This window comes from Schistocerca americana, chromosome 3 (assembly GCF_021461395.2).
Source record: "Schistocerca americana isolate TAMUIC-IGC-003095 chromosome 3, iqSchAmer2.1, whole genome shotgun sequence".
Taxonomy (NCBI): Eukaryota; Metazoa; Arthropoda; class Insecta; order Orthoptera; family Acrididae; genus Schistocerca; species Schistocerca americana.
The window spans coordinates 907,473,970-907,497,018 of record NC_060121.1 but is presented as its reverse complement, the minus strand read 5'-3'; the positions used below and the strand labels follow the sequence as shown (position 1 = coordinate 907,497,018).

At 42.8% G+C, this 23,049-nt stretch overlaps 2 protein-coding genes across 2 annotated transcripts; both read left to right on the top strand.

Annotated features, from left to right (window-relative positions):
- Positions 1-4,249: 4,249 nt before the first annotated feature.
- On the top strand, positions 4,250-4,939 carry LOC124607227 (cuticle protein 16.5-like). The gene is made up of 2 exons (XM_047139498.1): positions 4,250-4,299; positions 4,417-4,939. The coding sequence occupies exons 1-2, from the start codon at positions 4,288-4,290 to the stop codon at positions 4,837-4,839; spliced, it is 435 nt and encodes a 144-aa protein (XP_046995454.1). The 5' UTR covers positions 4,250-4,287; the 3' UTR covers positions 4,840-4,939.
- Positions 4,940-20,046: 15,107 nt separating this feature from the next.
- On the top strand, positions 20,047-20,730 carry LOC124607314 (cuticle protein 16.5-like). Its single transcript, XM_047139612.1, has 2 exons — positions 20,047-20,089; positions 20,222-20,730. Exons 1-2 carry the CDS (start codon positions 20,078-20,080, stop codon positions 20,642-20,644), a joined length of 435 nt encoding a protein of 144 aa, XP_046995568.1. The 5' UTR covers positions 20,047-20,077; the 3' UTR covers positions 20,645-20,730.
- The last annotated feature ends 2,319 nt before the right edge of the window (positions 20,731-23,049 follow it).

The following is a 23,049-nucleotide window of genomic DNA, read 5'->3' as shown; positions in this document are numbered from 1 at the left end:
CAGCCTCCTGTGCACCACTGGGATACCTCTGGCAACATGCTTGTCACATTCATTCATTTCCACCAGGTAGTTACTATTTTATGCCGCTTTATCCGGTTCGTCCTTAAGTTTGGCAGAGCACTGTCTAATAGATATTGGCGTACAGTGGATATCAAATCCCAATCTTTCTATTCTGACGACATTACTGAATAATGAATATATCCGGAATACTTCCATGATAACAGCTCGGCAATATTACGTAAGGATGCCTTTCTAAATCACGTTGTCTAAGTGTGAAACTACCTCCTATACGCTAAGATGACAAACTTCATGGGTTACCTCCTAATACCGTTACGGACCTGCTTTAGCCTGACGCAGTGCACCAACTCCACGTGGCATGGACTCAACAAGTCTTTGGAAGTCCCCTGCAGAAATATTCAGCTATGCTGCCTCAGTAAACATCCACAAATACGAAAGTGTTGCTAGTGCAGGATTTTGTCCACCAACTGACCTCTCGATTATGTTGCATAAATATTCCATGGGATTCACGTCCGGCGATCTGGATGTCCAAATCTTTCGCTGGGACTGTCCTGAAAGTTCTTCAAACCAATCACGAACAACTGTAGCGTCGTGTCATGGCACATGGTCATCGATAATGATTCCACTGTTTGTGGACATAAAGTTTTAGTCATCTAATTGGTCGATGCCTCTTGAGCGTGGTATACACACCTTCACTGCAAAAGGGTCTTAGTTCATTTGTAAGATTGGTTAATAACAGTATATAATGGAATTAACACGTGTAAGACAGAAAATATTTTAGGCATAATATTTGGTCTAAGAGTATGAGTAGAGCTAATTTAATGTATGAATGAATTTAAGCAAAATACTTTAATCTGATCTTATAACCAGAATGCTGTCCGCCCCCGATAGCTGAGTGGTCAGCGCGACAGAATGTCAATCCTCAGGGCCCGGGTTTGATTCCCGAATGGGTCGGAGATTTTCTCCGCTCACGGACTGAGTGTTGTGTTGTCCTAATCATTATCATTTCATCCCCATCGACGGCAGGCCCTAGTCACACGACAATGACCGGTATGCTTCAGAACCTGTAAATATACAGTGCGAGTAATACTGGCTTGTTGTATACTGAAGCGCCAAAGATAGATATTTAAACAGGCAGAATACGACGCTGCGGTCGGCAACGCCTACATGACACAACAAGTGTCTGGCTCACTTGTTAGGTCGGTTACTGCTGCTACAGTGGCAGGTTATCAGGTTTTAAGTGAGTTTGAACGTGGTGCTATAGTCGGCGCACGAGCGATAGGACACAGCATCTCCGAGGTAACGATGAAGTGGGGATTTTCCAGTACGACCATTTCAAAAGTGTACCGTGAATATCAGGAATCCGGTAAAACATCAAATATCCGACACCGCCGCGGCCGGAAAAATATTCTGCAGGAACGGGACCTATGACGAATGAAGACGTTCGATGTGACAGAAGTGCAACCCTTCCACAAATTGCTGCAGATTTCAATTGTGGGCCATCAACAAGCGTCAGCGTGCGAACCGTTCAACGAAACAACATCGATGTGATGTTTCGGAGGCGAAGGCCCACTCGTGTACCCTTAGTGATAACACGACACAAAGCTTTACGCCTCGCGTCGGCTCGTCAACACCGACAATGGACTGTTGATGACTGGAAATAAGTTGCCTGGTTGGACGAGTCTCGTTTCAGATTGCATCGAGCGGATGGACGTGAACGGGTATGGAGACAAACTCATGAATCCACGGAGCCTGCACGTCAGCTGGGGACTGTTCAAGCTGGCGGAGGCTCTGTAATTGTGTGGTCGTGTGCAGCTGGAGCGATATGTGACCCCTGATACGTCTAGATATGACTGACAGGTGACACGTGCGGAAGCATTCTGTCTGATCACCTGCATCCATTCATGTCCATTTTGTATTCCAATGGACCTGTGCAATTCCAGCAGGACAATCCGACATCCCACACCTCCAGAATTGATACAGACTGGCTCCAGCATTACTCTTCTGAGTTGCAACGCTTCCGCTCGCCACCAAGCTCCCCAGACAAGAACATTATTAAGCATATCTGGGATCCCTTGTCCCTTGCAACGTGCTATTCAGAAGAGATCTCGGCCCCCCTTACTCTTACGGATTTATGGACAGCCCTGCAGGATTCATGGTGTCAGTTCTCTCCAGCACTACTTCAGACTTTAGTGGAGTCCATGCCACCTTGTGTTGTGGCAGTTCTGCGTGCTCGCGGGGGCCCCACACGATATTAGCCAGGTGTACCAGTTTCTTTGTCTTTTCAGTGTATATGCAGTGATGTAACGTTTGGAAAATTCTGCTGTGTGAACAGGTATATTTTAAGACAGAATTGGCATTCCAGAAATTGATTATGGATTGGAGAAGTTATAAAAAAAGTCGTTGCAACCAAAGGGTAATTTCTTTACAATTGCAAATCATCGTACAGCTGCGATCTCACCATCCACTACGACGGTAAGTCAAAATGCTCGAGTCCTATTCTCCCTAACTTCACACTTGCAACAAGTCAAATGGCGGTAGCGGAGTACCGAAATCACAGCCGCACTGAAAACGAGTTTTGCGAAAATAAACAGCACTTACAAAGCTTTACATTTCCAATGTTCATATGTTCTCAGAAATGTCAGGGTGCAAAAACTGATTTGTCCAAACGATGGCTATGGACGTCAGCTGATAAATATATTAATTCAACTTGAATTTATTGGAATAACCATCGTAGTGTTGGAGCGCAGGAAAACAATTTGATTACCTTTCAGCTAGCCGACATTTCGCAACAAAAATAAAGAACTTGTTATTTGTAAAAATCACAACGCTTTTATTTTCATTTTCATCCACAAATCAGATTTTTCCCGTTATCTCCGACTCTTAATCCCATCCTTATACAGACGATGACTGACGTTTTGTGTTTGTGATACCAACACATATAAAGACAGGAAGATTTCCAATTTATTGATGACCTGGCATACAAAATAAGACTTAATGGAATAGCAAAAAAAATGTTAATAATCAACACCAAAAAGACGGAGGGAGGGAGAGACTGCCATATCTATATGCTAAGATTTATATCTCACAAAAAACACACATAACCTGTTTCTCCTACAGGGCTATGAATGAGTAAATTTTTCAGACTCTTTTTTGACTTAGAAAATAAGACTTAATGGAATTTAAATTAAATTTTAATAATCAATACTACAAAAAGACGGAGGGAGGGAGAGACTGCCATATCTAAAGACTACGATTTATATCTCCAAAAAGCACACATAACCTGTTTCTCTACCAGGACTATGAATGAGTAAATTTTACAGACGCTTTTCACGTACTTGCAGCTACCGTAGTACTCTGGCCCACTCCTATTCCTGTGTTTGTCAGTGATAGTGTGTTTCTTAAAGTTAAATCTTTCCCTCAGTTAGTTGTAAAGAAAAGTTAACATTGGACGTCTTGCACCGTCTCCTCTGTAAACATATCATTCTTACAAGAACACTGCTACTTTAGATTTGATTATTACGTTAAAAATTACTTTCATTTCCTTCCAATATTAAAAGGATGTACACAAATTATTGATGGTGTGTATACACTAACCATATAAAATTAGATCTTTTTGTATTTCTTCACTCTTCCATTGCAGACGAACCATTTTTTTTCAGGATATACTTCCATCTGCGCCCTTGCAAACTACTGCTCGCAACATGTGATCGTTACTGAAGTGGCAGCCGCAGCTTCGCTTATTCATTTCACACCACAGCATTTGCTTTCCTTCCTTTTATTTATTTCTCTCAATTTTCCCAACATTCACCTTTTTGTTTGCGGTCATGACGGTTTGGAGTGACAGAACACTGTGATGAACTTGTCCTATAGAATGGTAGGTCTCACACACACCACGTTAGATCCAAGATAATAAACACATCGTAAGATAATGGACCAAATAACTATCAAAAGAAATCACCAATTTTCAAAAAACTCTAACTTGTGATTTTTATATGGAACCCTCAGTTCCATGAACAAATAAGACAAATGACACGTTCAAAATTTCTTTCCTTTCCAAAAAACCGTAAGTTAGTACAGCATGCGGAACAAAGCTGTCAGCCGCCAGCCAACGCCCAACGTAGGACCTCATACAAGGCCGCGGCGCGAGGAGCACTACTTTCACGTGAGGTGACGCATGCCGGTCCGGCTGTGTATATAAACCCGCGAGGTCCACGGCGTAGTTACATTTCGGCAGCAGCACCAGCAGCAGCACCAACTATCGCAGCCATGAACACCCTGGTACGTATCACTAGTGCTAACTAAGAAGTTGTAATTCGATGCACCAGCGGCTGTAAGATTTCTATGAGATCGACGTGGAAACGCAACATTGTTTTACGATACTTTTCCTCACTCCAGATCGTCCTGAGCGCCGTCCTGGCCGTCGCCGTGGCTAAGCCCGGCTACCTGGGCGCCGCCCCCGCCGCAGTCGTCGCCCCCGCGGCGTACGCCGCCCCCGCGTTGGTGGCCGCCCCCGTGCACGCCGGCTACGCTGCCTACGGCCCCGCCCCCGTCGCCGTCCGCTCAGACGGCTACCTGCTGGACACCCCTGCCGTCGCCGCCACCAGGGCCGCCCACCTGACCGCCGTCGCCCAGACTCAGGCCCGCGACGCCGTCATCAACGGCGCCGCCCTCGCCTACGCCGCCCGCGCTTACGCCGCCCCCGCCGTGGCGTACGCCGCCCCCGCTCATGTCGCCTATGCCGCCCCCGCCGCCTACGCCGCCCCTGGCGCCCTCGCTGCCGCCGCCCACCTTCACGCTAAGGCTGCTCTGCTGGGCTGAAATGTCTTTTCTTAAAGAATCTTGCCAGTGGACTTCACAAGTGTGAAGTTCCTGTCTTCAAAATTTTCATAAAAATAATAAAATACTTAGTACAAACTTATATTTTGTTTTCGTTTTTTCTGTTTCACACTGTTGTTGAATCCCTGATCTCAACAAATATATTTAAAGAATGGGATGAGAAGTTCCGCCTTATGCAAGACATCTTTTTTCTTTTGTTTCACCAATACATGTTTCAGCACTTTTGTGCTATCATCAGTGGGTTCTATTTTTACTTTTAACTTACATTATGTTATTGTCCTCTTGTTTTGGTAGCTGTTATGCTACACAATATACAACATGTCATAGTTTTGAAGTTGTGGTACGTTTTCCTGTTTTGTTGGCGAAGTAATAGGCTTACTTCTCTGCCTGTGTTCGCGTGGCAATGCAGTTTTTCGATTACTCAAAACATTGGCGGAGTTTTCGCTGCCATTACGTGTTGTTGTATGGGCGAAACAAAAGAAATAAGGTGTCTTGCAAAGGCGGAACTTCTCATCCCATTTTCTTACCAAACACGGAGACAACAAGAAGAACTGCACCACAAGATGATTATATTTATAGAATTGAAGATAAGTTATCATTAATTTAGAACTCGTATATTTTCAGTGCAAACAAAACAATATGAAATATCATACATAACAGTTGCTCAAGACAACTTTGGTACTAAATGTAGATTAGGGTAACTTATGTGCTGGACGAAAACTTTCCTGCTACCAATAATATATAGATATGTTGATATTTCAGTACCAGGGGAGCAAACAGAGGGAAGACGCAGATACCAGGATGGTTTGAAGATTCTGGTAAATTTCCAAGAAAGAATGGAACGTTTTTGATGCGCTGTGATCTTTGGTAAGCTTGATTAGTCCAAGCATCGAATAAATAATTTCAGCACTGTACAGTGTACAGTTCATTGTTGATCGCCGTCTTAATTGCTGAGTGCGTCGACTGCGATTGAAAATGGACATATCGAGTTTCCTGCTGTTGTTAAACATCTTCATGTCAAGGGTTGGACTTCCTTTACAAATCAAAACAGGACTCGAAGTTCACACGGACTCTGCATAATCACTGACAACCATTTTCTTTCGATTAATGAATTTAAAGTGGTCGGACAAGCACTGATGTCGAATTAGGCTGCAACGATCCAACTGAAGTGACCACAAAGGAAATCATTGAGAAAATCCATGACATAGTAATTCAAGACCGCCGAATAAAGTGTGGTGAAACTGTTGACACTGTAGGCGTAAGCTTCTTCTACGAAGAAGCTGTTTGCAACGTGCGTGCCATGATTGCTCAGAGTCGACCAAAGGCGCATCCAACAATTCATTTCAGCATACTGTCTCGCAAGGTTTAACGGAAATCCACAAGACTGCTCGTAGCAATTTGTGACTGTTTCGTGAAACCTAGATACATTATTACACACCAGAGTCAAAACGGCAGCCAAAACATTGCAAGAAGGCTGATGAAGTTGCACCGAAGAAAGAAAAGGCGATTTTGGCAACTGGTAAGGTAGCGGCCTCTGGTTTCTGGGATCCTAACGAATAATTTTCATAAGTCACTTGAAAGGAAAGTAGGACCAAAACTGAACCCTATTATGCTTCACTGCTGGGTCGTTTGGAACTTGCGTTGGCTGAAAAAAGAGCGGGGTCGGAACACAAAAAGGTGCTCTTTCATCAGTATAATGCACCATCCCACACATCAGTCGCAGCAATGGCGAAAGTCTATGAGCTGAGCTTTGAATTGGTTTCCCGTCTGCCCTGTTCACCGTTCATACCCCCAGTGGCTTCTTCGTGTTCCCTAACTCGAATCATCGACTTTCTGGAAATAAATTTTCATCAAATGGCGAAGAAACAGCGCAGTCAACGAGTATTTTCCAATGTTTGACTGAAGCTATTTTTCCGATAAGATGAAAAAGTTGGAGGCTTGCTGGATTGAGTTTATATCCGTCAAAGGAAACTATGTCATGAAGTAAGGTGAATTGTTTACGAAACAAAAATGTTTTCTTCCCTTTTTTTACCAGGCTTGTCAAACCAGCCTTGTAGATCTACAGATACGTGAGGCATCATTTAAAGACAGAACTTGCATTAGGAGAGTGTTGATGCTTGTTATATGTAGCTAGATGCAAGAACTGAGTGGTGACGTTTCACCTCCAGAGTGCGCAGGTAGACGACTTTTCTCCAAAATTTTATAAAGTTTAATCCCCCTAGGAGTCGTGCCATTTCTCAGAGTAAAAAAGGAGCAAAGATCAGAACCTGTTATCCTAAAAGCCATTAAGGAAACATACTCCTTTGTGAACGATAAAGAGTGAATGTACTGCAGAAAATATAGGAGAGCGAATGGTGCAACGAGGTATTACTTTCGGGGATAATGAAAGGAATGATCACCTAGGCTCAGTCGCGGTAGAAAAATAGGGAAATGCAGTGAGTTTACAAGAACTACTGCTTACAAGTGACTCGTGCGACCCATCCTAAAATACTGCTCAAGGGTGTTGTACCCTTACCAAATAGCCAACAGAGGGTACTGAACGTCTACAGGAGACGGCCACGCGATTGGCCACATGTTTGTTTGAGCAGTGGAACAGTGTCACAGAGATGTCGAAAGAACTGACCTGTCCAACTCCTGATGACAGATTTAAACCATCCTGAGAAAGCCTACTTACAAAGTTTCAAGAACCGACTTTAAATGACGACTCTAAGAATGTACTACAAACCTGTACCTATCGCTCTCGTAGGAATCGTGAGTAAAGGATTTGATTAATTACAGCAAGCATAGAGGCTTTTTATCAATCATCCTTACCGCGATCTGTACATGAATGGAACGCGAAAAATTCTAATAATTGGTACAATAGGATGTGTCCCTTGCCATGTAGATACTACGGCAGTTTTGACTGAAGACGCTGGCCGGCGTGGCCAAGCGGTTCTAGGCACTTCAGTCTGGAACCGCGCGACCACTACGGTCGCAGGTTCGAATCCTGCCTCGGGCATGGATGTGTGTGAAGTCCTTAGGTTAGTTTGGTTTAAGTAGTTCTAAGTTCTAGGAGAGTGATGACCTCAGGTATTAAGTCCCATAGTGCTCGGAGCCATTTGAACCATTTTGACTGTAGGTGGTTCTACGAGATCGTTCTCTGATCATCAGTCAGGCATTCAGATATGCTCATTTCTCACGGAAAGGATTTACTTCACTTGCTGTTATTCCTTTCAGGTATTTTAATCCTTCCAACACCCAAGCTCGCCACCAATGCACGCTCTCTACCGTTCAAGGTAGGGCAGTTGTTGAAAGAAGGATTGCAGGGCTCAGGGCTGTTAGGGTGCAAGAGCTGAGTCGAATTTGAGGATATACAAAATTAGTATTTATTTATTTATAAAATACATCAAACAATCCGCCACGATAACGCCATAGACACACTGACTGCCAACTGCAGTTTTGTAAAGGAATAACTTTAAAATGTGTCGGCCTCACTGCCGGCTACGATACAGCCAAAGAGCGGCACAATAAATAACCTTACAATAATAGTAGTGAGCTAGGTAAGAATTTACAAACAACATGGATTAAGTAATTGCTGAACATGAGAGGTCACAAACAACGTAGGCCGTTTAGTTAACTCGGTCACACGGCCCGACGCAATGCCGTTGGCAATACAGCTAGACTAAAAACATCTTGGTCTAAAACATACGAAAACGATATCTGCAGAAGTTACCACGGCAGCCATGCTTTACCGTATGAAACAAGTAACTGGCGTTTGGACACAAGGTTTGCAAACTGCCTTGATCAGAGTGTCTATGAACAAATTCCACTGGTTAACTTATCCAAATGAATATAATAAATAATCAGCAATATATGAGTGTTGGAAGTTAAATAGTGGTAACTATTTATTCACAAACGATACAAAAGAGTTACGTATTTGCACCTGTTACAGTCCTTCAAAGTAGTCACCAGCGTTGTGTAGGACCCGTTGTCAGCGATGTGGAAGGCGTAGTATACAGTTAGCAGAGCCTGTTCTGTTGATGGTGCGAATGGAGCGATCTAAAATTATGTTGATTCTCGTGGACGACTGTGATGGTGTTATCTTAACGCATTACGTTCCCCCACGGAAGACCGTCAATGCAGAGTATTACTGTTCGGTTTTGGAGCATCAACTGCGACCAGCTTTGGGAAAGAAGCGGCGTCACTTTCTGCGCAACCCACCAATCATTTTGCACGATAATGCGTGGGTGCATACAGCGCTATCAATTTTTGTACTATTACCCTGATCATAATTGGATCCATGCAGTGGTGGGGAGGGTTCCAGACGGCCAATGAGGAAGCAGTATCTCACAAAAGATTGTGAATACTGGACCGGATACATGATAATCTACGTACATCCAAAATAATAACGCCAACATGGCCGCACATTTTCAAGCGTTGGAAGTTGATGATTTTGAATTTGTATGAGTCTTACTGAAAGATGTTTTTGTACGGACAGATGTGAACATTTATGAGAGATTAGACGAACTTACATCTAAGTGGAGAGATCTCGAGCGAACCATGCGACTGCATTTAAAGCTATTTCGACTTGGAAATGAGTGTTAATACGAGAGATATGTAATGCTTAGAATGAAAAATAATTTTAATATTGCAGTAACGTCAAAGAAATTTATTTATTTCAATTACTATAATTTTAAATATTAACTTCCCACATTTTAAGGACAAAGTATTACGAGCATGTGTGATCGACCGGAAGAGAAAGAACGTGCCAAAAATTTTCCTAGCAGACGACACACTGTCCCAATGATGGTGGTGCTGAAGTTTGTGATAATAAGGGACGTAGCCTACAAGTTGATAACCATAAAAAGTCACAAAAGGATGGAAAAGGAAATTAACAATATATTAGACGTTGATCGGTTTGCTTATAGAGGAGGTAAATATATCAGTTCCGATGCTAAGCGTGGTAATGAAAGCGAGGCGTATGAGAGATCAACAACCTGTCATAGGATATGAGCATCTAGAGGATACATTCCACAAAGTAAACTGGCCCAAGTAGTTTTAAATCGACGGAAGAGGAGGCATGAGCTACTATATACGTTATATACAAGAACGAGGAGGGAACAATTAGAGTGGAAAACCAAAAGAAAATTGTTTGGATTAAAAATGGTGTACGGCTATGTTGCATTTTCGTTTACTGTCCACTTAGGGTAATGACATGAAACCAAAATTCCTGAAGGGCTATAGAAATTCATTAAAAAGAACGTTAATAGTAACTTTCGCTGATGACATTGCTGTCCTTTTTGAAAAGAGGAAGAATTACTGAATCTATTCAAAGCAACTAGCAATGTACATTTGTTGATTTACTCTCTAACTATATCCCGCGCAATGCTGAAATACGTATATTACAAGGAAGAAGCTGCCATTGCAGGCTGTGTTCATCAAACCAATCGCCAACAACTGAGGCCCAGCGACATGGTGCGTTATCATCCGCTAAAATTCTATCGCTGATTGCGGAGATGAAATCTTAATAACAGGCCCATATCATTAACGTCGACATGCAGCAGGATTATGGAACATATATTGTGTTCAAACATTATGAATTACCTCGAAGGAAACGGTCTATTGACGTACAGTCAACATGGATTTAGAAAACATAGTTCTGAAACACAACTAGCTCTTTATTCACATGAAGTATTGAGTGCTATTGACAAGGAAATTCAGATCGATTCCGTATTTCTGCATTTTCCAGAAGGCTTTCGACATTGTACAACACAGGCGGCTTATAGTGAAATTGCTTGCTTATGGAATATCGTCTCAGTTATGTGACTGGACTTGTGATTTTCTATCAGAGTGGTCACAGTTCGTAGTAACTGACGGAAAGTCATTGAGTAAACCAGAAGTAATTTCTGGCGTTCACTAAGGTAGTGTTATAGGCCCCTTGCTATTCCTTATCTATATAAACGATTTGGGAGACAATCTGAGCAGCCGTCTTCGGTTGTTTACAGATGACGCTGTCGTTTATCGACTAATAAACTCATTAGAAGATCAAAACAAACTGCAAAACGATTTACAGAAGACATCTGAATGGTGCGAAAATTGGCAGTTGAGCCTAAATAATGAAACGCGTGAAGTCATCCACATGAGTGCTAAATGAAATCCATTAAATTTTGGTTACACGATAAATCAGTCTAATATAAAGGCCATAAATTCAACTAAATACCTAGGATTACAATTGCGAACAACTTAATTTGGAAGGAACACGCAGAAAATATTGTGGGGGAGGCTAACCAAAGACTGCGTTTTATTGGCAGGACACTGACAAAATGTAACAGATCTACTAAGGAGACTGCCTACACTACGCTTGTCCGTCCTCTTTCAGAATACTGCTGCGTGGTGTGGGATCTTTACCAGATAAGACTGACGGAGGATATCGAAAAAGTTCTAAGAAGGGCAGCACGTTTTGTATTATCGCGAAATATGGGAGAGAGTGTCACAGAAATGATACAGGATTTGGGCTCGGCATCATTAAAAGAAAGGCGTTTTTCGTTGAGACGGAATCTTCTCACGAAATTCCAATCAGCAACTTTCTCCTCCGAATGCGAAAATATTTTGTTGACACCGACCTACATAGGGAGGAACGATCACGACGATAAAATAAGGCAAATCAGAGCTCGTACGGAACGATATAGGTGTTCGTTCATTCTGCACACTGTACGAGATTGGAATAATAGAGAATTGTAAAGGTGATTCAATGAACCCTCTGCCAGGCACTTAAACGTGATTTGCAGAGTATCCATGTAGATGTAGATGTAGACATAGAAAGGGCTTCAAATGCTCTCCAAGTATCAGTTGGACAAGGGGATCCAGTCTATTCCATGTAGATACAGCGTACACTATTACGACACCAACAGCTTGCACAGTGCCTTGTTGACAACCTGTGTCGGTGGCTTTGGGGTGTCTGTGCCACACTCGAACCCTACCATCAGTTCTTACCAAACTGAAATTGTAACTCATCAGACCAGGCCACACTTTCCCAGTCGTCTAGGGTCCAAACGATAGGGCCCAGTACACATGCTGCAGGTGATGAGCTGTTAGCAAAGGCACTTGCGTCGGTCGTCTGGTGGCATATCCCATTAACGACAGATTCCGCCGCTCTGTCCTAACAGACACTTCGTCGTACGTCCCACATTGATTTCTGCTGTTATTTCATGCAGTACTGCTTGTCTGTTAGCACACACACCTGTACGCAAACACTGCTGCCCTCGGTCATTAAGTGAAGGCCATCAGCTGCTGCGCAGTCCATGGTGACAGGTAATGCCTGAAATTTGGTGTTCTTGGCACACTCCTGAGACTGTAATCAAGGAATATTCAATTCCCTAACGATTTCCAAGTGGAAAGCATCGTGTGTCTAACTTCAAATAACGTTCCGCATACAAAGTCTGTTAATTCCACTCATGCGACCAGAATCACGATAGTAACCTATTCATATGAATCACCTGAGTAACACTGGAAATGGACACGACAGGAGTTAAAATACACACTAATACAGGGACACACACTCGGGGACAGTTAAAAGTCGACATAAAGTTAAAAGAACATAGCTGGTAATTTGAAGTGTACTTAAAAAGAAACACTCAAGTCAAAAACAACGTAAAAGGCGACCACAGTATAAAAAGAACACGAACAATCATGGATTATAATCAGGTCGATCACGAACAATCTTGGACTATATTCAGGTCGAGCACACAATGAAAACCATTATACTATATTACTTTGTTTAACGGCACTGAACACAACACTAATGGAGCACACTATATAATGAATAAAAACCTGGGATGATCTGCTGGTGGGCGGGGGGGGGGGGGCGGCAGGGGACAAGGGAAAGGAGAAAAGGTGGTGAGAAGGGGGGAGAGAAAGGGGGATGAGGTGGAGCAGCGTGCCGAAGGAGGGCAGGGGAGGAAGGGATGGGAGAGGAAAACAGCTGAGGAGAGGGTGCAGGTACTCAAGGAGGGAAGTAGGAAAATCCGCTCTGGGAGAGGGAGGGGAGAGGAAAAAGTGTCCTGGGGAGGGGGGCGGGGGAACAAGGCCAGGTTACAGTTGGAAGGAAGATTAGGTTCATGGCAAAGTTCAACATCTGGGAGGGGGAGGTGCTGGAAACGCCATGATAAAAGAGATGGAGGGTGTGGAGGTCAAGAGAGGGAGGGATACAGCGATTGAGGTGTGGCAATGGGCGGGGGGTGGGGAGGAAGGAGGAAAGTAGGGGGTGGGGGGAATGAAGCCTGCAATCAGTGTAAAGGATGCAGAGATGTTGGAGGAAGAGGAGGAGGTGGGGGAAGGTGAAGAGGTCACAGACAGATTCACCAGTGTACTGCCCTTTTATACCGTATGTATGCTCAGCACTACTGCCATCTGTGTATGTGCATATTGCTGTCCTCAGTATAATACCAACCTCCACAGCTATGAAAAGAGGCAAAATTACAGAATCTGTTCCATATTACTTTATCTGTATGTATATTAGGAAGGAAAGAGCTGCTTTGGATAAACGACAGAAACCTGTCCTACATTACTGAACCGCTGCTTTTCTATATTACTTCTAATAAAGTAATCACGAATGTACAGACCACAGTCAGATGTCTGTCTATTGACCAAGCCATGATCTGTTTAATGTAAACGTAAGAACAGAGCAGAATTTGATTTCGAATATCTTATATATACCAGCAGCCTATTGCCCACTAGTCCACCACAGCATAAAATATTATTTTCAGTCCTAAACAGGGGTTGATAGTACGCTGGAAAATATTTTTTCTTATAGTATTGTGGTTGTGAATTGCTTCTCGTGGAATCTGATAATAACCTAATCTCAGATTTTTGACAACAAACAATTTTTTGGCTTTCATATTTACCTATGGTTTAATAAGATACCAAATTATATCATCATAAATAAAATCCCCCCCCCATGTACCATGGACCTTGCCGTTGGTGGGGAGGCTTGCGTGCCTCAGCGATACATATGGCCATACTGTAGGTGCAACCACAACGGAGGGGTATCTGTTGGGAGGTCAGACAAATGTGTGGTTCCTAAAGAGGGGCAGCAGCCTTTTCAGTAGCTGCAGGGGCAACAGTCTGGATGATTGACTGATCTGGCCCTGTAACACTAACCAAAACGGCCTTGCTGTGCTGGTACTGCGAACGGCTGAAAGCAAGGGGAAACTACAGCCATAATTTTTCCCAAGGGCATGCAGCTTTACTGTACGGTTAAATGATGATGGCGTCCTCTTGGGTAAAATATTCCGGAGGTAAAATAGTCCCCCATTCGGATCTCTGGGTGGGGACAACTCAGGAGGACGTCGTTATCAGGAGATACAAAACTGGTGTTCTACGGATCGGAGCGTGGAATGTCAGATCCCTTAATCGAGCAGGTAGGTTAGAAACTTTAAAAAGGGAAATGGATAGGTTGAAGTTGGATATAGTGGGAATTAGTGAAGTTCGGTGGCAGGAGAAACAAGAGTTTTGGTCAGGTGAATACAGGGTTATAAATACAAAATCAAATAGGGATAATCCAGGAGTAGGTTTAATAATGAACAAAAAAATAGGAGTGGAAGTAAGCTACTACAAACAGCATAGTGAACGCATTATTGTGGCCAAGATAGACACGAAGCCCACGCCTACTACAGTAGTACAAGTTTATATGCCAACTAGCTCTGCAGATGATAAAGAAATTAATGAAATGTATGATGAGATAAACAAAATTATACAGGTAGTGAAGGGGGACGAAAATTTAATAGTTATGGGTGACTGGAATTCGAGAGTAGGAAAAGGAGGAGAACGAAACGTAGTAGGTGAATATGGATTGGGGGTAAGAAATGAAAGAGGAAGCCGCCTGGTAGAATTTTGCACAGAGCATAACTTAATCATAGCTAACACGTGGTTCAAGAATCATAAAAGAAGGTTGTATACGTGGAAGAATCCCGGAGATACTAAAAGGTATCAGATAGACTATATAATGGTAAGACAGAGATTTAGGAACCAGGTTTTAAATTGTAAGACATTTCCAGGGGCAGATGTGGATTCTGACCACAATCTATTGGTCATGAACTGTAGATTAAAACTGAAGAAACTGCAAAAAGGTGGGAATTTAAGGAGATGGGACCTGGATAAACTGACTAAACCAGAGGTTGTACAGAGTTTCAGGGAGAGCATCAGGGAACAATTGAGAGGAATGGGGGAAAGAAATACAGTAGAAGAAGAATGGGTAGCTCTGAGGGATGAAGTAGTGAAGGCAGCAGAGGAGCAAGTAGGTAAAAAGACGAGGGCCTGTAGAAATCCTTGGGTAACAGAAGAAATATTGAATTTATTTGATGAAAGGAGAAAATATCAAAATGCGGTAAATGAAGCAGGCAAAAAGGAATACAAACGTCTAAAAAATGAGATCGACAGGAAGTGCAAAATGGCTAAGCAGGGATGGCTAGAGGACAAATGTATGGATGTGGAGGCTTATCTCACTAGGGGTAAGATAGATACTGCCTACAGGAAAATTATAGAGACCTTTGGAGAAAGGAGAACCACTTGTATGAATATCAAGAGCTCAGATGGAAACCCAGTTCTAAGCAAAGAAGGGAAAGCAGAAAGGTGGAAGGCGTATATAGAGGGTCTATACAAGGGCGATGTACTTGAGTCCAATATTATGGAAATGGAAGAGGATGTAGATGAAGATGAAATGGGAGATAAGATACTGCGTGAAGAGTTTGACAGAGCACTGACAGATCTGAGTCGAAACAAGGCCCCTGGAGCAGACAAACAACATTCCATTAGAACTACTGACGGCCTTGGGGGAGCCAGTCCTGACAAAACTCTACCATCTGGTGAGCAAGATCTATGAGACAGGCGAAATACCCTCAGATTTCAAGAAGAATATAATAATTCCAATCCAAAGAAAGGAGGTGTTGACAGATGTGAAAATTACCGAACTACCAGTGTAATAAGTCACAGCTGCCAAATACTTACACGAATTCTTTACAGACGAATGGAAAAACTAGTAGAAGCCGACCTCGGGGAAGATCAGTTTGGATTTCGTAGAGATACTGGAACACGTGAGGCAATACTGACCTTACGACTTATCCTAGAAGAAAGATTAAGGAAAGGCTAACCTACGTTTCTAGCATTTGTAGACTTAGAGAAAGCTTTTGACAATGTTGATTGGAATACTCTCTTTCAAATTCTAATCGTGGCGGGGGTGAAATACAGGGAGCGAAAGGCTATTTACAATTTGTACAGAAACCAGATGGCAGTTATAAGAGTCGAGAGGCATGAAAGGGAAGCATTGGTTGGGAAGGGAGTGAGACAGGGTTGCAGCCTCTCCCCAATGTTATTCAATCTGTATATTGAACAAGCAGTAAAGGAAACAAAAGAAAAATTCGAAGTAGGTATTAAAATCCATGGAGAAGAAATAAAAACTTTGAGGTTCGCCGATGACATTGTAATTGTATCAGAGACAGCGAAGGACTTGGAAGAGCATTTGAACGGAATGGACAGTGTCTTGAAAGGAGGATATAAGATGAAGATCAACAAAAGCAAAACGAGGATAATGGAATGAAGTCGAATTAAGTCAGGTGATGCTGAGGGAATTAGATTAGGAAATGAGACACTTAAAGTAGTAAAGGAATTTTGCTATTTGGGGAGCAAAATAACTGATGATGGTCGAATTAGAGAAGATATAAAATGTAGACTGGAATTGGCAAGGAAAGCGTTTCTGAAGAAGAGAAATTTGTTAACATCGAGTATAGATTTAAGTGTCAGGAAGTCGTTTCTGAAAGTATTTGTATGGAGTGTAGCCATGTATGGAAGTGAAACATGGACGATAAATAGTTTAGACAAGAAGAGAATAGAAGCTTTCGAAATGTGGTGCTACAGAAGAGTGCTGAAGATTAGATTGGTAGATCACATAACTAATGAGGAGGTATTGAATAGAATTGGGGAGAAGAGGAGTTTGTGGCACAACTTGACGAGAAGAAGGGACCGGTTGGTAGGACATGTTCTGAGGCGTCAAGGGATCACTAATTTAGCATTGTAGGGCAGCGTGGAGGGTATAAATCGTAGAGGGAGACCAAGAGATGAAAACACTAAACAGATTCAGACGGATGTAGGCAGCAGTAGGTACTGGGAGATGAAGAAGCTTGCACAGGATAGAATAGCATGGAGAGCTGCATCAAACCAGTCTCGGGACTGAAGACCACAACAGCAACAACAAATAAAATTCTACACATCGGCTTTGACCTCTAGTCCAGTCAATATCAAGAACGTGATCAAGGGAAATGTTTATTAATAACTCACCACATCGAAAAATAAATATTTTTCCATTAGAAACGCCACAATACGATAATATGCAGTAATGAAAAACGCAAAACAGAGATAATTTCACACATGAAAGTGAGAAATATATTGAAAGAGCCAGGTAGTATGATTACCTATCAATATTTAAGCAAAAAGTTGTCATAAAGGAAACTAAAAAAATTAATACAGGAGTTTTCTCAAGAGGAAAACACTTTGGAATGCCCCAATCTTTACTTTGGTTTGTGAAGTTTCCGGATCCCACAAGTCATTCACTCCAAACCTTCGGACGCCTACTGGGTGGCCCAATTATAAGACGTGTAGTGGGAAGAGCTGTGCACAGTCAGCCCATGGTTTTTGGTCGTGCGGCAGTGAAAAGCACAGCGAACGCCTGGCTGAGCGGTATAGCAGTGTAAGGTGGGCCACGTCACCCACAAGTCGTGCACTAGAGAGACAACTGCGTTTTTGTAGAACCGGTCCTTGAGCGCAGCCGAATCTGCTCAGCACTCAGGCTTCCCCCACCACTGCGCTTTTCCGAGCAGGTGCGTAAGTGAGGCTGCTGTATGTCAAAGGCTGCACACTCGGGCGACTTAGGAAGACTAGTTAGCAACGCAGTACAACTGCTTCTAGATGTGAAAATTGAAGCACACTTTTATAAACGAGATTTTATCATACGTGTTTTATTTTTCTGCCAAAGCAATAAATCTTATTTCTTCATTAAGGAAATACATTAGATAGTGCTAATATGGAGAGCCAAACTACAAAAAGGTTTACATACAGGCATTTGACTTTAAGTTGTAATGTTTATAAATTTATACACATTCCTATTTTATAATATGTAATGTTTGCAGAACTATGGTTAATGATAGAATCAATACATGAAGTTATGCAACTAACACCTGTTACATCTCAATGTTGACGGTATGTCGTCAGTTTCACAAAGGAGAAAAAAAGTTCGCGCGCATGTGTTCAACCAGACATTGATATAACCTTAGCAGCTTCTCTGCGCAATCGAGGATTTTGCACTTGGGGTGACGTTTCACAAACGTTTTGTAAATACCTCAATTGGAAAAGCAGGTCATTGAGGCGTGTGCTACACTGTACGTCTTTCAGCTCAAGCTGGCAGTAATGAGGTACATTAGCAGTCAAAAGCTAGAACGATCTGACAAATAAATCGAATTCCTTCTTCAGTCGTGCAGTGTCTAGGAATCTCTTTGTGAAATCATGGTGAAATGTTTCAGTCATTCCTGATACACAAATGACTGCCCTGAATCATGCGAAGTGGCGTTTATTTGATGGCATCAATCTCGCCCACCATATATTACCAATTGATTCTCCCCTTGCATCAAGTCACTTAATGAATTCAACTAATGCATACTGTTAAACAAAGAAGGTTTTGTCACCACTCTACCTACTGTTAGCTCAGTTCTTGGCATAATGGCTGTCTTCAGTTCGACCATCATTCACTGCTGCTCAGGAGAAGACAAGCGCGTCATCACGTCTTTCTGGTTGGAGTTGCAAAGACGTCCCAGTAAGGCATTTCCCGCTATAATTCTGCCTCGGCATACTAAGCACGTTTCATGGCCTTTAAGTATCAAACGTGAGGCAATTCCCATTCAGCATTGAACAACGTGTCTTCTTCACCTCTAACAATACTTTGTCTCAACAAGACGTAAGTTTCTGAATCTTTGGAGCTTCCGGGACCTCCGTTCTCAATTAATACCTCTCGAAAATGCATCCTAACATACAAGTCACCGCTGCGCAGGTTTGTGAGAGATATGCTGGTAGATAACATCTTCAGTTTTCAGAAAGCATCTTTTGACGATGCAGCAGAAACAATTCCCATATGGTCCCGGCGGAGGTTCGAGTCCTCCCTCGGGCATGGGTGGGTGTGTCTGTCCTTAGGATAATTTTAAGGCCCTCAGTCCGGAATCGCGCGACTGCTACGGTCGCAGGTTCGAATCCTGCCTCGGGCATGGATGTGTGTGATGTCCTTAGGTTAGTTAGGTCTAAGTAGTTCTACGTTCTAGGGGAATGATGACCACAGAAGTTAAGTCCCATAGTGCTCAGAGCCATTTGAACCAATTCCCATACTTTTGTTCATAAACGAGCGGATAAAAAGTGTATTCGCTTGGGTATCTAATGATGCCGTCTTTCTTCTGCTCAGTTAACAAATCGAAGAACGTATCCCTCCATCTCAGCCTCAAATTTAATCTGAGGTTACACGTAACGCCTGCTGTGCCATTTCACCAGCAGGTCTTATATGCCGATTAGAAAACGAAATCTTTCGTTGTACTCACTAGTAGATCGTTATCTGTAATAACTCATAATCTGCAGTGAAATTGAAGAATCCTTTTACGTAATTTTTATTACTTCTCTATCCTTTTTCACCTTTTCGAGTTTTGTCTTTCTGTTCAAAACAAGTTGCATATTTAGGATTTCATGGACTCTAATGTAAACTAGTAATAGCACAACCACATTCATAGCCATTATCATTTAAATGTGGACAAGTTATGCCATTCACATATAAAGGAAGATGTTTAGGACTAATTTTATTTATGGTAAGAGCTCCTAGGGCCACCAAAACTATAAAACCAAAGAAACAAATGAATTGGAAAAACATCATGTTTTAAAAATATGAAATAACTGTCTATGCTATAGTTTACCCAGGTTTCCAGATACACCTTGCAGATGACTTGGTTAAGCGCGTTTCTCTTTATAACAATCTTTGTCAGTGAGGGAACCGAGCAGATCTTGCGGTCACCAGACAACGCCCATCACACGGCTTTAGGCAAGGCCGCTACTTTCACGTCAGGTGACGCATGCCGGTCTGACTGTGTATATAAACCCGCGAGGTGCACCGTATAGGCACATTTCAGCAGCAGCAGCAGCAGCAACAGCAACTCATCCAGCTATGAACACCCTGGTATGTGCAACTCCTGACTTACTGTGCTTCACTGCACTTGATTACTATAAAAAAATAGTAACTTGTCTGTGTACGATTTATGTGATTCGATGTTAATCGAATTATAATTTTACGATACTCGTTGAAATTCAGATCGTCCTGAGCGCCATCCTGGCCGTCGCCGTGGCTACGCCCGGCTACCTGGGTGCCGCCCCCGCCGCAGTCGTCGCCCCCGCCGCGTACGCCGCCCCCGCTGTCGTTGCCGCCCCCGTGCACGCTGGCTACGCCGCCTACGGCCCCGCCCCCGTGGCCGTGCGCTCCGACGGCTACCTGCTGGACACCCCTGCCGTCGCCGCCACCAGGGCCGCCCACCTGACCGCCGTCGCCCAGACTCAGGCCCGCGACGCCGTCATCAACGGCGCCGCCCTCGCCTACGCTGCCCGCGCTTACGCCGCCCCCGCCGTGGCGTACGCCGCCCCCGCTCACGTCGCCTATGCCGCCCCCGCCGCCTACGCTGCCCCTGGTGCTCTCGCCGCCGCCGCCCATCTCCATGCTAAAGCTGCTCTGCTGGGCTGAAATGTCCTTCCACTAAGCTCTGTGCCAGTACCTGTGTAGTCCCTGTATGAAAATTTACCTAAAAATAATAAAATATTTAAAATAAATTTTTATTTACCTTTTCTTGATTCATACATAGAACTTACACTCAGTAAGTCATTTCTCTGTGAATATTACAACAGTGAACAGATACGTTACTATTCCTCCAGCGTACGGGTTTCATGAAACGTAACAATTTCACGTGAAACATATCTCCAAACACAGGGCGCTTCTGGCGGACTAGTAAATATTTTTCACATAAGATGTTGTAACGTCCCCTTAGAAAAATTTTATAAATGACAGTGCTGGAAAACCTCTACGTTATTGAATTTTCAGACTGAACGTACTCAGACATCTCTCTCTTTACTTATTCTGATCATCACTAAACTGACGCACAATACTGCTTTTAGCGCAACGCAATCTGACTTCCAATAATCCCTACAAAAGAATGGCCCTGACTAACAATAACCTATACCTTTCATGAATCATTTACCTCACAAAAATCTTCGTTAATCAAACTACTGCAATACAGCGTGCGCCAATACTGCCAGCTGAACAAAAGATTCTAACTACTGAAGGCACTAACTACTGATAGGCATAGTTAGCAAAATGAAAGATTTTGATAGAGAACAAACAATGTATTTACCTTAATAGCGTTCAAAAGTCATCATATATATATCAGTTCTTGACATCCAATACTACAAATTTACTCTTTCTGATGGACACACGTCCAGATAGTCCGCTCTCAAAATTCTGCCATCTCTCTTCCCACATCCACCACTGCTGGCGGCTCACCTCCAACTGCGCAACGCTACGTGCTGTTCAAATTCAACTGCCCAACAGTACAATAGCAAATATTCCAACAATGCAAACCAGCCACAGACTGCACACAGCACAGTCAGTGATTTTCATACAGAGCGCTACGTGGCGTTACCAACATAAAAACCTAAGCAACCTACTTACATAGCAAACAGCTTACTTACAATGTGTCATATTTATATTGGTTACATGGTTAAGCTCGTTACCGAGATAACTTTCCATTTTGGTAGTTTCTGCTCCAGCTGTTATGGGTTTACATATCAACTGTCATATTTGTTTTGAAGTTCAAGTTTTGTTGTTGTGCCTGAGTTTATATAATGTGTAACGGCTGTAATTGCAGATATTTCTATTGGTGGCTGAGAACGGTGTATTGAACAACAATACGTCAGTATTTACGTCGTTTGCAGCTATAGCTATTAAACGTCGTATGTTTTAAGTTGCTTAGAAGCTGCAATCATGTGAGGCAAGAGCCACCCATTAATATCTATTTTCCCCTAAGTGACAGGTCAGATGTTGAATATGAACGTGTGGACTCAAAATGCTTAGTATATATCGATACACATAGTCCACTTTGTGGTGCAGTTACGTCCATGCAGAAAACATCAGGTCGTAAACTTGGTGACATTTTTGTGGTACTGTAAGATACAGAGAGAAAACAACCAACACACTCATGTGTGTCCATATTATGGTACCACATATAAAAATATCTTCACTTATACTTCTTACACCCTCTACAATCGAAATTTTCAAATGTGATTCTGGCTGTGAATTTTTGGATAATTCTGTTGTATGGATTAAGCATGCAACACCTACTTACAAATAGTGAGAATATAGATATAGTATTTGTGATGGGTTTTGTTATGGAAACACTCCTCCTGCTTGTAGAAAATACGATGGATTCTTGCCGAGTACCAGGTTCGATAGTGTTTAGTAGTGTCCTCATTAAACTGCGTGAGACTGGTTCAGTGCCCAGCAAACATATCTCATCTGAACGTGTATACGAAGGGATGTGGATGTAGTGGCAGACATCAGTAAGTTGGTAGTAATCGTTCAACAATACACGCAGAATTTCTATCCATGTGGGTGTTCCACATACAAGAATGAGGGAGACATTACCTAAGTATAGCCCCTATTATTCACACAGGATCCAGCACCTTCAAGAAGGGGATGAAGGTAGATGATTCGTATTTTGTTTTTGATTAATTGCGAATTACCGAGTAACTCTGTTGATACCGTTTACTAAAGAAGGAACTTTCAGTTGTCATCTGTGGTTCAGTGAAAACTCACATGCCTTCAAAAATGGCTCTGAGCACTGTGGGACTTAACATCTGAGGTCATCAGTTCCCTAGAACTTAGAGCTACTTAAACCTAACTAACCTAAGGACATCACACACATCCATGCCCGAGGCAGGATTCGAACCTGCGACCGTAGCGGTCCCGCAGTTCCAGACTGAAGCGCCTAGAACCGCACGGCCACAGCGGCCGGCCACATGCCTTCGTGGAGACACATTAACAAAACTGCCTCTCTGTATATGTGTGGTGCGGTATGAGAGGAAGTTATTTGGAGC